Source organism: Malaclemys terrapin, chromosome 3 (assembly GCF_027887155.1).
Source record: "Malaclemys terrapin pileata isolate rMalTer1 chromosome 3, rMalTer1.hap1, whole genome shotgun sequence".
Taxonomy (NCBI): domain Eukaryota; kingdom Metazoa; phylum Chordata; order Testudines; family Emydidae; genus Malaclemys; species Malaclemys terrapin.
Window position 1 is genome coordinate 176,695,675 of NC_071507.1, and position 14,125 is coordinate 176,709,799.

At 39.8% G+C, this 14,125-nt stretch overlaps 1 protein-coding gene across 4 annotated transcripts in view; it reads right to left on the reverse strand.

Moving 5' to 3' along the window:
* KIDINS220 (kinase D interacting substrate 220) overlaps positions 1 to 14,125 on the reverse strand; it is a 171,004-nt gene that overhangs the window by 141,996 nt on the left and 14,883 nt on the right. For all 4 annotated transcript variants that reach the window (XM_054021763.1, XM_054021762.1, XM_054021760.1 and 1 more), the window contains exon 2: positions 3,430 to 3,577. In XM_054021763.1, the coding sequence (XP_053877738.1) occupies positions 3,430 to 3,537 (108 nt within the window). In that variant the 5' untranslated portion in view covers positions 3,538 to 3,577. The remainder of the gene's footprint in view (positions 1 to 3,429; positions 3,578 to 14,125) is intronic.

A 14,125-nucleotide genomic window follows, 5' to 3' on the forward strand; every position in this document is an offset into this window, starting at 1 on the left:
AAGAGGGCAACATTATCTCCTGCAAATGTAAACAAACTTGTTAGTCCTACTACTTGTTCAGCCAATTGCTCAGACAAAGTGGATTTGTAGGCTCTAAAAAGTTTTACATAATTCTATGTTTTTAAGTTCAACTTTCATGATAAAGAGAATGCACTACAGTACTTGTATTAGGTGAATTGAAAATACTATTTCTTTTGGGTTTTTTACAGTGCAAATATTTGTAATAAAAAATAAATATAAAGTGAGCAGTGTACACTTTGTATTATGTGTTATAATTGAAATCAATATATTTGGAAATGTAGAAAACAACCCAAAATATTTAAATAAAAGGTATTCTATTATTGTTTAACAGCGTGATTAATCGTGAGTAATGTTTTTAATTGCACGATTAATCACAAATAATTTTTGTAATCGCTTGATACCCCTACTTATTTTTTTATATTAACTTTGCTTTTTGTTCTGAAAGCTTTTTAAACAATGTGATGCAATATTTAGGCTTGGACATTACCATACATGAATAAAATGTTGATAAATCAGTAACTGAAGGGAGCTATTTCAGTACAGAATTGTATCTGAGCTAATGGAAGCCAGATACAATAATTGTATAAATGTTACTTTAGGACACATTCTTGCATGTCTATACTAGTGCATCTACACAGCATTTTGGGAGCTGGGAGCAAGCCTTCCAACCCAGGTTGATAGACTGGGACCAACATGGCTCATGATAGTGCTCTAAAAATGGTTAGTGCTCACCCTGCATCCAAGGCTTCAGAGCCCATGCCCTAGACTCAGCCACAACTCCAAAATGCTGCCTATATAGCCATTTTAAGAGCACTAGTGCTAACTCTGCTATCCCCAGGCTGTTGACCTGGGCTGAGACACTCGTTCCCGCTCGCTCCAAAATGCTGCATAGACACCCTATGTAGCTTTCAGAAGTGTTTTAATTCTCTATCTTATTTCTATAATAGAAAAAAAATGGAAAAAAAAGTGTAACATTTTCTCTCACAGTACTACGAGGCCTTACAGAGATACAATTTATAGTGGATTATGAATTTGCCAAAACTTAGTAAAAACACAGTTGTGTGCAAATATCATACCCATGATATTTGGTTGGTGTCTTCCCTAGAAGACTCCAAAGTTTAAAAAAAAAAAAAAACAGGTATAAGTTAGGAGTTCCCCAATTCAGTTAATGGAATTACACTATCCCAAAACTGGTTTAAAAAGAGAATCAGACCTAAGGAAAGCTAAGGCCAGATGAAGGACAGTTTGAAGTTCTGTCCTTGCTGTGAAAATTCACTCAAAATAGGTTATAAAATAAAATATACAAAACAAAAACAAAACAAAAAACAAAAAAAAGACAGTTTGTGAAATCCATGCTTTTAATGTAAAATGAAAAAGACTCAAAGAAAGAAATTATGCTTAACACTAGCCATCGCCTTTTCTCAGAAGTTCCAATACCTTGTAACAATCGATTAGTCAAATCATGTTTCTGAACTCTTAATAAAGTGACAAAGATACAAAACCAAAAGTATCACAGTAGCACAAAATGTACAAAACTCCAAGGAAAAATTATTTTTGTAAGCATCCACTGGACTGCAAAGACACACTGGCACACTAGCAAAGTGCTAAAGGGCCATTACCTATTTAATCAGTTATTCACAAACGCGGGGGGGGGGAGGAGGGAGGAAGGTATAAACAAAGAATTTACAATTCACCTGAAGAATAGTTTGGAACTCACATACACAATGGAACTACCTGCCTCCCTCCCAGTAGTATAAGAAGAGGGGGAAATTGTCCCTAGCCTCCTCTCTCCATCTCTCTTTTCATGACAGCAACAGCTCTCAAAGAACTGAACAAAGGAAGGAATGGTCCCAAAAGGGACCAAGCTAGCAAAATGTATGGCAGTTCCTGGTGAGACAAACCTTTTGCTTTTAAACCTATTAGCCCTGGTAAAGTTTAATAATTAGCTTGTGTGTTTATCTTTTTATTTCTTTCATAACCAATACTGACTTATATGCATCCATACTTGTAATCACTTAAAATTTCTCTCTTTAGTTAATAAACTTGCTTTGTTGTTTTATCTAAAACAGTGTGTTTGATTGAAGTGTTTGGGAAACCTCTACTTGAGATAACAAAGGCTGGTGCATAATCATTCCCATTGTTGGAATGACGGACGACGTATGAGCTTACACTGTTCCGTACCCTCCTGGACAGTGTAAGGGCTTCTCTACACTGGCAATTTACAGCACTGAAACCTTCTTTCTCAGGGGTGTGATAAAACATCCCCCTAAGCCCAGCAAGTTTCAGCGCTGTAAGGCACCAGTGTAAACAGTGCTCCCAGCACTGGTAGCTACGCCTCTTATGGAGGTGGGGTTTTTTAAGAGCGCTGGGAGAGCTCTCTCCCAGTGCTCTGCCGTGACTACACAAGCCACATTAAAGCGCTAGCATTGCCAGTGCAGACTAGCCCTAAGACACACATTTCTGGGTGCAAGGCAGTAGCGTAGCTGGGGGGGGAGCAGGGCAGCGGCCGCTCCCCCACCGAGCACAAGTGGCGCCTTTTTAATTTTACTCACCCAGGAGCAGGGGAAAAAAAAGGCACCACCCACTGCGACGCTTTTACTGACGGGGCGGCACTCTGGGTCTTCAGTGGCACTTCGGCAGCAGGCCCTTCACTAGCTCCGGGTGTCTTCGGCGGCACTGAAGCTTCATCGCCGAAATGCTGCTGAAGACCACGGTGCGAGTGAAGGTCCCGCCGCCGAGGTGCTGCCGAAGACCCGGAGCGCCGCCCCGTTAGTAAAAGTGCCGCAGCCGTGTTCCCTCCACCTGGCTATGCCACTGGTGCAAGGCTGGAAATATGCAGACGTCACCCTACGTATTATTCATGGATGGCTGGGAGAGCATTCATGTATTCAGCTGGGTGTGACTTTGCATGTTGGTGGCTGTGACTGAGCAGAGCCTGGAGTGGTTTGCTGTTCACCAGCAAAGTAGTGTAAAAGGCATTCCAGGCTGGAGAGCTAAGGGAACACAGCAGTCAGGGCTGCACTCCGGGGAACGTCACACAACCCTTAGTTTCTTTGTGCATCAATTCCCCATATGTAAAATGAGGATGTTATTTTCCTACCTCACAGGGGGGTTGTGAGGAGAAATATACTGAAAGATTGTGAGGCAGTCAGATACTACATCAATGGAGGCCATCTAAATACCTAAGATAGATAGGCCACAATATGGCTGTTATGTTTCTTACCTCAGTGAGCACAACAGAATGGAAATAAGAGCTGAGAGTATGACTCAAGGACAAGGAAAGGACCACAAGAAATTTATGGATAGGAATTTATCATATTAAATATCCAGTGTGATGTCGCATCAGTTATTCATCCTGCAATTAACATGTAACAATATTCAAGAAATCTTTGAAAAAACTCATCTTACCTCATTTCTTTCATCCACATCTTTGCACTTCTCAAGAAGTGCTTTTAGAGCAGGAACATTTTCCTCTTCTACATAGGTCACAAGACTCTGAGTCATGAGACTTGCCATTTTTAGATAGTACTTCAAGTATTTCTATAACAGTATATACCTGTATTTAAAAAAAAAAAAGTATTAGTAAAGAAGCATTCAGATTTAATTTGATTACAGAAACGAAACTGCGGGTTGCACATAAGTATCTGCCACTCTCAGCAATAAAACATTTCCGTGACTAACCACACTAACTCGACATTTCAATGAAGACCGAGTTGCTAAATCTTTTGCAATTCTTTGAAAATTCAAGGGTTTACCCTATTCTTAGCATTGTGCAGGAAAAACAGGTTCTGAAGGAAACAGACAATATTCTTTCACACTTTATATATGTAAAGTATATGACTGTACTATGGATCACCCAAATGTCCTCGTCCCCCTAAAAGGTATTACCTGTATTGCATATTTCTTAGTATATAGGACCTCAATTGCAGCACTGTTGTCCACAAACTATATACCAAACTCCAATTATTTCAGTCAGTTTTAAGAGTTGTGTCCCTAATAGATGCATAGATTCCAAGGTCAGAAGGGACCACTGTCATCCTCCAGTCTCACCTCCTCTATAACACAGGAGATAGACCTTCCCTGAAATAATTCGTAGTGCATATCTTTTAGAAAAATATCCAATGTTGATTTAAAAATGGTCAGTGATGGAAAATCCACCATGACCCTTGGTAAATTATTCCAATGGTCAATTATTCTCACCATCAAAAATTTATGACTTATTTCCACCCTGTATTTGTCTAGCTTCAACTTCCAGCAATTGGATTGTTATACCTATCTCTAATAGACTGAAGAGCCCATTATTAAATAGTTGTTCCTTTGCAGATACTTATAAACTGTAATCAAGTCATCCCTTAATCTTCTCTATCTTCATAGAATCATAGGACTAGAAGGGACCTCAAGAGATCACCTCCATCTTGGTGCACATAACAAAATTCATTCCGCATATGGGTGGGAAAAATTAGAGGGAACACGGACTATGACCCCCAGATCCCTTTCTGCAGTACTCCTTCCTAGGCAGTCATTTCCCATTTTGTATGTGTGCAACTGATTGCTCCTCCCTAAGTGGAGTACTTTGCATTTATCCTTATTGAATTTCATCCTATTTACTTCAGACCATTTCTCCAGTTTGTCCAGATCATTTTGAATTTTAATACTATCCTCCAAAGCACTTGCAATCCCTCCCACCTTGGTATTAAGTTTGCAGATGGTAAGTGTACTCTCTATGCCATTATCTAAATTATTGATGACGATATTGAACAGAACCGGACCTAGAACCGATCCCTGTGGAACCCCACTTGTTATGCCCTTCCAGCATGACTGTGAGCCACTGATAACTACTCTCTGGGAATGATTTTCCAACCAGTTATGCACCCACCTTATAGTAGCTCCATAGTTTTTATTTCCCTAGTTTGTTTATGAGGAGGTCAAGCGAGACAGTATCAAATGCCTTACTAAAGTCAAGATATCTACCGCTTTCCCTCTGTGCACAAGGCTTGTTACCCTGTCAAAGAAAGCTATCAAGTTCATTTGACACAATTTGTTTTTGACAAATCCATGCTGACTGTTACTTATCACCTTATTATCTTCTAGATGTTTGCAAATTGATTGCTTTATTATTTGCTCCATTATCTTTCCAGGTACAAAAGTTAAGCTGACTGGTCTGTAATTCCCCGGGTTGTCTTTATTTCCTTTCTTATAGATTGGCACTATATTTGCCCTTTTCCAGTCTTCCGAATCTCTCCCATCCTCCATGACTTTTCAAAGATAATCGCTAATGGCTCAGATATCTCCTCAGTCAGCTCCTTGATTCTAAGTATTCTAGGATGCATTTCATCAGGCCCTGGTGACTTGAAGACATCTAACTTGTTTAAGTAATTTTTAACTTGTTCTTTCACTATTTTTAGTCTCTGATCCTACCTCATTTTCACTAGCAGTCACTATGTTAGACATCCGATCACCACCAACCTTCTTGGTGAAAACTGAAACAAAGTCATTTAGCACCTCTGCCATTTCCACATTTTCTGTTATTGTTTTTCCTGCCTCATTGACTAACAGGACTAGCCTGTCCTTGGTCTTCCTCTTGCTTCTAATGTATTTGTAGAATGTTAAGCTAAACAGATTGAGCTCTTTGAGTTTATTGCTGTAAGGCCTGTTTTCTAATCCTTTAATGATCATTCTTGTGGCTCTTCTATCAACCAACCTCTCCAATTGGTCTACATCCTTTTGAATTGTAGATCGCAGTGGCAGTTGCACCAATGCTAAATACCGAGATCAACTAACTCTCTATTCCTATTTGAGATTCCGCCATTTATGCATCCAAGGATCGCATTAACTCTTTTAGCCATCGCGTCACACTAGAAGTTCATGTTCAGCTTATTATCCACCACAACCCCCAAATCTTTTTCAGAGTCACTGCTTTCCGGGGTAGCCCCCCTCCTGGAAGTATGGCCTACATTCTTTGTTCCTAGATGTACACATTAACATTTGGCTGTATTAGAATGCATATTGTTTGCTTGCGCCTAGTTTGCAAGCGATCCATATCCCCCTGAATCAGTGACCTGCCCTCTTTATTACTTACCATTCCCCTAATTTGTGTCATCTGCAAACTTTATCAGTGATAATTTTGATGACAATTTCTTCCAGATCACTAATAAAAATGTTAAATAGCGTAGTGTCAAGAATTGACCCCTAAGGGCCCCACTGAAAACACAGTGATTCAATGACAATTCCCCGTTTACCATTACATGTTGACACCCGTTAGCCAGTTTTTAATCAATTTAGTGTACATTATGTTAATTTCATAGCATTTTAGTTTTTTAATCAACCTATTGTATGGTACCAAGTCTTAATATACTACATCAATGTTATTACCTTTGTCAGGCACACATTTAAAAAAATAAAAAGATATCAAGTTAGTTGAACAGGATCTATTTTCCATAAGCCAGTGGTTTTCAAGCTTTTTTTCATTTGCGGACCCCCTAAAAAATTTCAAATGGGTATGCAGACCTCTTTGAAAATGTTAGACATAGTCAGTGGACCCCCAGGGGTCCATAGACCACCGGTTGAAATCTACTGCCATAAGCCAATGTTGATTTGCATGAATTACATTACCCTCCTTTTATTCTTTATTAATCAAGTTCCACATCAGCCACTCCGTTACCTTGCCTGGGACCGATGTCAGGCTGACAGCCCAGCAATTACCTGGGTCATCCCATTTACCCTTTTTAAAAACTGGCAGAACATTAATAGGGCCCTATGAAATCTGCATTAATGAGAACACAGAACAAATCACAGAATCAAAACATTAATGTGGAATCCTGATCTCTCTGGCACTAGGACCACAGTGGCAGGCAGGCAGGGCGGGTTGCACAGCTAAGTTATGTTCAGCTGCACTTAAGAGAGTCAAGCTTCTCTGGATCACAGCCTCTTGCTCTGCTGTGCAGAGCTAGGGAGGATAGGGAGCTGATGCCAGGGTGTCCCCCGCCAGTGTACCTGGTCTTCACTGAGCCGGGGTGAGGAGATAGGGGAGTGCCTGTCTGTGCACCAACCTCAGACTCAGGAATAGTTGCAGCTGTCTGAACAAGTATTCAGGCTGGTGAGTGCTCTGCTTAACAAGAAAGCATGCGAACACACTCCCTCCCCACCACACACACAGGTCAGTGGACTTCCTGTGTTACTGTTCAACAATGTCAGTTTGGTCATATTACCAAGTGCTACTTTAAAAAGTGATTTAAAATGTGTTACTTTTACCATATACTTATATTGTATATCTGTTTAAACTGTAGGATTTTTTTTTTTTTTATAAAATCAGTTTTTTCCACTGCAATCCAATTCTGAACACTTTTATTCATTTATAATTAGGCTACTTAATTGTTAATGTATCAAACAGTTTTGATTTAAAAAAATACCATAAAAACTGAATTTTTTTTTATGGAAAAGAATGAAATCAGAAAATAAATCCAAAAATCCACAATAATAAAAGGGATTTCATAGGGCCCTACATTAGCTTTCTTTCCAGTCTTCTGGAACTTCTCCAGTGCTCCAAGACTTATTGAAATCAACATTAATGGTTCAATGAACATCTCAGCCAGCTCTTTTAAAATTCTTGGATGAAAGTTATCTGGATCTGCTGATATGAAAATGTCTAATTTTAGTAGCTTCTGTTTAACATCCTCCAGAGATACTAGTAGAATGGAAAGAAAGTCTCACTATATGGTGAAGATAACAATCTCACCTGTTTGTCCCCAAAAATAGAATAGAAATATTAAAATGCTTCTGCCTTACTGTTTACAACTATACCATTTCCACCTACTAATGGATCAATAACATACATCTCCTCACAGCTAAAATGTAACCCTTCATGTCCTTAATGAGGACAGGTAGACATATCATCCCGATCCTGCTTGGCTGCTGTGCTGATAGCATCCAGTAATTATGGCAACGCAAATCAATGCTACCTGCCCTACACTGATTCTGTCTTACCTCATTAATTAGGTTAGTGCCAACTCTTGGCATCTTCACCCATGCATGCTGCACATGCAATGTACATAACAGATAACAGCAATTCCTCAATGACAGAAAGTCATGTGATATCCAGAAGGGTATAATTTCCTGTAGTCAACACAGACACCAAAAACTTTACCCAGGCATAGAATCATAAAATCATAGAATATCAGGGTTGGAAGGGACCTCAGGAGGTCATCTAGTCCAACCCCCTGCTCAAAGCAGGACCAATTCCCAACTAAATCATCCCAGCCAGGGCTTTGTCAAGCCAGGCCTTAAAAACCTCCAAGGAAGGAGATTCCACCACCTCCCTAGGTAACGCATTCCAGTGCTTCACCACCTTCCTAGTGAAATAGTGTTTCCTAATATCCAACCTAGACCTCCCCCACTGCAACTTGAGACCATTGCTCCTTGTTCTGTCATCTGCCACCACTGAGAACAGCTGAGCTCCATCCTCTTTGAAACCCCCCTTCAGGTCGTTGAAAGCAGCTATCAAATCCCCCCCTCATTCTTCTCTTCTGGAGACTAAACAATCCCAGTTCCCTCAGCCTCTCCTCATAAGTCATGTGCTCCAGACCCCTAATCATTTTTGTTGCCCTCCGCTGGACTCTTTCCAATATTTCCACATCCTTCTTGTAGTGTGGGGCCCAAAACTGGACACAGTACTCCAGATGAGGCCTCACCAATGTCGAATAAAGGGGAATGATCACGTTCCTCGATCTGCTGGCAATGTCTCTACTTATATAGCCCAAAATGCCATTAGCCTTCTTGGCAACAAGAGCACACTGTTGACTCATATCTAGCTTCTTGTCCACTGTGACCCCTAGGTCCTTTTCTGCAGAACTGCTACCTAGCCAATCGGTCCCTAGTCTGTAGCAGTGCATAGGATTCTTCTGTCCTAAGTGCAGGACTCTGCACTTGTCCTTGTTGAACCTCATCAGGTTATTTTTTGGCCCGATCCTCTAATTTGTCTAGGTCCCTCTGTATCTGATCCCTACCCTCCAGCGTATCTACCACACCTCCCAGTTTAGTGTCATCTGCAAACTTGCTGAGAGTGCAGTCCACACCATCCTCCAGATCATTAATAAAGATATTAAACAAAACCGGCCCAGCACAAAAACTGTGCTGCCCAGTCCAGCAGTCTGGGAGATGACCTTGTTCGTGAAGACAGAGGCAAAAAAAGCATTGAGTACATCAGCTTTTTCCACATCCTCTGTCACTAGGTTGCCTCCGTCATTCAGTAAGGCAGCCCAGCATCTAATGAAGCACGGCAAATTTTCTACTCAAACATCTCTACACAATCACAGAAAAGGCAGAATGATCTCAAAGCTTCATGGATTCATTTTGTGCTGCTGTCCTCATCCACAAGAATGAGGATGATCTTGTGATTCAGGCAGTGGACTAGGAAAAGATCTGGGTTCTATTTACAGCTCTTCCATAGGCTGCATGACTTTAGGCTAGTCACTTAATCTCTCTATACCTCAATTCTCCATCTGAAAGTCATGATTTAATGACATTATGAAAGGCCATTTAGGATCAATACAAAATTAAAGAACTAGAATTAGCTTGAGTTTGGTTAAGGAAATGTGTGTGTTGTAAAGAAAGACCCTGACTAGCAAGTACAAGGAAGGCCTTGAAAAAAATGAGTTATAAAGCCAGAAGGAATGAAGTAGGGAAGATGTCTGTTTAAAAGAATAATAATGAGATATGGGGAATTTCTAAAAAGAAGGCTTCATTCTGACCAATAGGGGTGACTACAGATGGTTTTAAATAAGAAAACAAGAATGTCTTTAAAGGAGCCAACATGCACCTTCCTACACCACACACCAGTGTTATCTTTAAAGTAAAGCCTATGTGAAACCAGGTCTGACCAAAATAAATAAATAAATAAATAAATAAGGTGTTGGTCAGCAGAAGAGACAATGAGAGAAGACCTTAGGGAGAAAGGAGGTTGTAAATGTTATCTAAATTAAAACTGGAAATAAAGACGGGGGAAATTGTCTCAAATTGGTTTGTTAGCTAAAGTGGTAATTGGCTATGCCATTTGTTTGTTAAAGGGTATAACTATTGTTATGAATTTGTGGGTTCTTTGTCAGATCCTACCTCATCATGCTGGAGCACACCAGGATGAGACAGTTTTCCTAAGTCTGGTTAATTTATGAGTTTACTGATCACATGCTTATGAATATTTTGTGAGTGTATTGGATGTAGTGACTGCTTATTTTTAGGCTGTTGGGCATGTTTGGAGCAATTATATAAAGCACTATTTGGTTTTTAGACTTAATAAAGGAATTTATAGTTAAACTGGTGTCTGGTGGTCACCCATATTAATATTACAAATGTATATTATTAATAACTCCAACAGAAATTATTTAAAAATTACAATCAGTTCCAGAGAAACAGGACAATTAGTATATAAACATCCATTATTATAATAATGGGCCCCATTGTGCTAGGCTCTGTATACGCATGAAAGTAGATAGTCTCTGCCCCAAAGTATGTACAATCTAAATAGACATATCAGACACAGGATACGTGAAAGGAATATAATATACAAGCACAGTGAACAATGTGATGATGGCAAATATCCTGTTAGTTTCACTTGTGTAGGTAGTGTGCTGGGGCAGTGGTTCTCAACCAGGTGTCTGGGGCCCCCTGTGGGGCCGCCAAGCAGGGCCAGCATTAGACTCGTTGGAGCCTAGGGTAGAAAGCCAAAGCCCCACCGCATGGGACTGAAGCCCAGGGCCCTGAGCCCTGCCCCCCTGGGCTGAAGCCAAAGCTTGAGCCATGTAGCTTCACGGGGACCCATGTGGCATGGAGCCCCAGGCAATTGCCCTGCTTGCTACCACCAATGCTTGCCTTGGCATTTATATGCAGAAAACCAGTTATTGTGGTACAGGTAGGCTGTGGAGTTGTTATAGCATGTTGCAGGGGGTGGGGGGGCAGAAAGAAAAAGGTTGAGAACCTCTGTGTTGGGGATAGTTAGGAAAGCTTAAGCTAAAATGAAGGAAAAGTGAAGGTAATGAGCAGGTCAGGGCAGGGGAGAAGAGAAGGGCAAGAGGGGTCGGTGTGGAGTGAGGCTGAAATTAAGAAACTGTTAGAGAAGGGGCAGGTGGGAGTTGGAGCAAACAGTTAATCAGCACAGGGCAGAGTAAGTCTGGTCAAAACTTCAAAAATTTCTCTGAGATCAGTTTATGGGAGTCCCCTCTTTAGCTGCTCCTATCAGCTAGTTTATGGATGGCTTCGGCCTGCAGTTTCTTTCCTCAAGGCCAGATAGCAGGTTGGTTCCTAGTGCTTGGGAAAGGACCGTCTCCTCTGCACAGTTCTGGGTATGGATTGTGTTGGGGTAGCCCTGGTTGGGGCCCATTTTCCCCCCTCCCTTTTCCCAGTGCAACAGTCCCTGCTTCAGCCATTTCTGCAGTGATTCCTACCAGCTTTTGTCACTTTGTTGCCATGAGGGCCGGGCAGTCACAGGAGAAAAGCAGTAATGTGAGTTTTTTCCATCCCATAAGAAACTATGCATGAGTAGTCATCTGCCACAATGTATCACAAAGAGGAACAAAATAGACATTCTAAAGTTCACATCCTGAGCATGCTATGATGTGGCCAACATACAAAGGGGGTTTGATACCCCCTCTAAACAAAAACAAACAAAAGGCATCAACAGAATTAGGGCTTGTCTACACTGGTATTTTACAGCGCTGCAACTTTATCGCTCAGGAGTGTGAAAAAACACACCCGAGCCATAGGCGCCGACTCCGTGGGTGCTCTGGGGCTAGAGAACCCATGGGGAAAAAATAGCGGATGCTCCACACCCACCAGCAGCCAAGCTCCCCCTACCCCTTCCTCACATCCTCCTCCTCCGTGCACACCACATCTCTGCTCTTCCCCCTCCCTCCCAGCGTTTCCCGCCTGCCATGGAGGTGTTTTTTTTTTTTTTTTTTTTTTTTTTTTTTTAAGAGTACTGGTGCCGCGACTACACAAGCCATGTTAAAGCGCTGCCGCGGTGTAGACTAGCCCTAAGTAAAACATTACTTCCATCCACCGTTTTTAGCACCAGAGCTCCAATTCACAATGTACTTAATTCCATGCCAAATGGAATATTCACATGCTTAAAGTTAAACAAGGGTTAAGAATCTTGCTGTATCAGGGCCTAATAGCCCAATAAGGAAAAGACTTTGCCGCAGTAACATTTATTCAACCATTGCGACAATAGGCACTGCAAACACAAAACTTCTCAGTTTCAGTTAATATTAAACTTTTAAAATGTAGATATATTTATATGTACATATTTTTATTCTAGCATTTTCTTGAAAACATTCCACAAGAGGAACAAATATTTCTATACCAAAAAAGGTGCAATAAATAAAATTTATTAGCAGAAAATTTTTCCAGAATAAATTACACTACGTATTTGTGGTCAACATTTTATCAGCAAATTCTCAGTTAGCAATTCTACAGGGAGTGTGAGGGAAAACAGTATTCAGCATGCCTCCCTACTGAAAGCAAGATTCTTCCCTTAATGTCACTGACTTCCATATTTCAAAAGTGCAAAGACAGTCCTGTTGCACTGTAGATAAGTGCACAGCCTTGTAAATTATTCAACGGGTGGACATTCTGATTTAATGTAGATTTTTATCCCTCAGATATCAATTAAACCAGGAAATAGCAAAATAACTGACATTGCAGTCCTCAGGGAAAAAATATCGACAGTGGCTTAAACAAATCTGTTATGTTAGATGTACTTTGAAGTTTTACTTTTTGAAATGCTAAGCACCATGAAATAAACCATTTCTTAACAGCACAGTAAAACTGTTGTTTAGGGCTCCCACATGTCACGGACATAAAATAATTACCTCCTTAAAATTAAGACTCTCTCCTTTTAGGAATAAAATCCTGAAAGTAAAATAAAGCCTAATTTCTAAATTGTTCTTCCTCCTTGTTTAGCCATTTTTTCTTATAAGTTCTTTGAGACCGGCGATCAATCAGCGTCTGTACAGTAAACTATTGCAATGCAGCAGTGATCCTCCTGATTGGGGACCCTATGAAGCAAATATGGAGGCACCTGCTTGCAACTCCATAAATTAGGATTGCATTCTAAATTGGGCTCAAAATGCGACAAATTCCTGTTAGCGCTAAAAGCCGGAGGTCAACCAGTGTGGAATTTCACACAGGGGTAGTTTTTATGCTCTTTGAATTTTGTGTAGTTTTATTTTGGTTTCTTTTGTAAATTTTGAATAGGAAAGTCAGGTGGATAAAATTCAAGTTTTGTTAATACAAAAATCATTTATTTAAATCAAAAATGTTTATTTTTCTTTTTTAAAATAAACCTACTTCATGTTAAATTTGAAATTATGACAACCTATGTTAAGGCCTAATCTTACTATTCAAGCAGTTAATCTGTGCTGTCAATGTTTTATAGAAAGTCAAACCACTTAACTCGTGGGGAGTTTGTTGAAGTACCAAATTACTTTTGACTTCAGTAGCTTCTTTTGAAGGTACAGAGAAAATATTTTGAAATCATTTCAGTTGATTCAACTAGTTCATTCAAAGTTGAGAAACCAAATGGGAGCTGAAAAAGCAGGAAAGCTTGTTTTCCTCTTCCAATCTATGAACAATAATTAGGTGAGTGGATGAACTCGACTAGTTCTAAAATCTTGAAGAACATGATGACCAGAAACAGTTAATCCATTCAATTAGACACAATAAGTACAGATAATAGTTCCTTTGTGTAATAAAATACTTTTAAATGTAAAATAGGTTTTGATAAACTTTTTCTTATGCATCCAGCATATTTAATGTAGTTTTATTTAATACAAAAATTAAAATGCTCTTTGTGCATTTTTTATTTAAATTCCAATATCCATCCAAATGCAGCTTGACACAAATCACAAGTAAAAAACAGATCATTCTCTAAGTAAACAAGATTGTAAAAAATGAATTAAGAGTCTGAAAAAAGTATGTTAAGCTGTATAACTGCTTATATAAATGTATATAGATATGGTACATCCTCCTGATTAGCAAAACGTACCACCAAATTTTACCAATGGGAATGATCCTTTCTTAAGAAAAATAATTAAAAAGTACAAATGCAAAACAA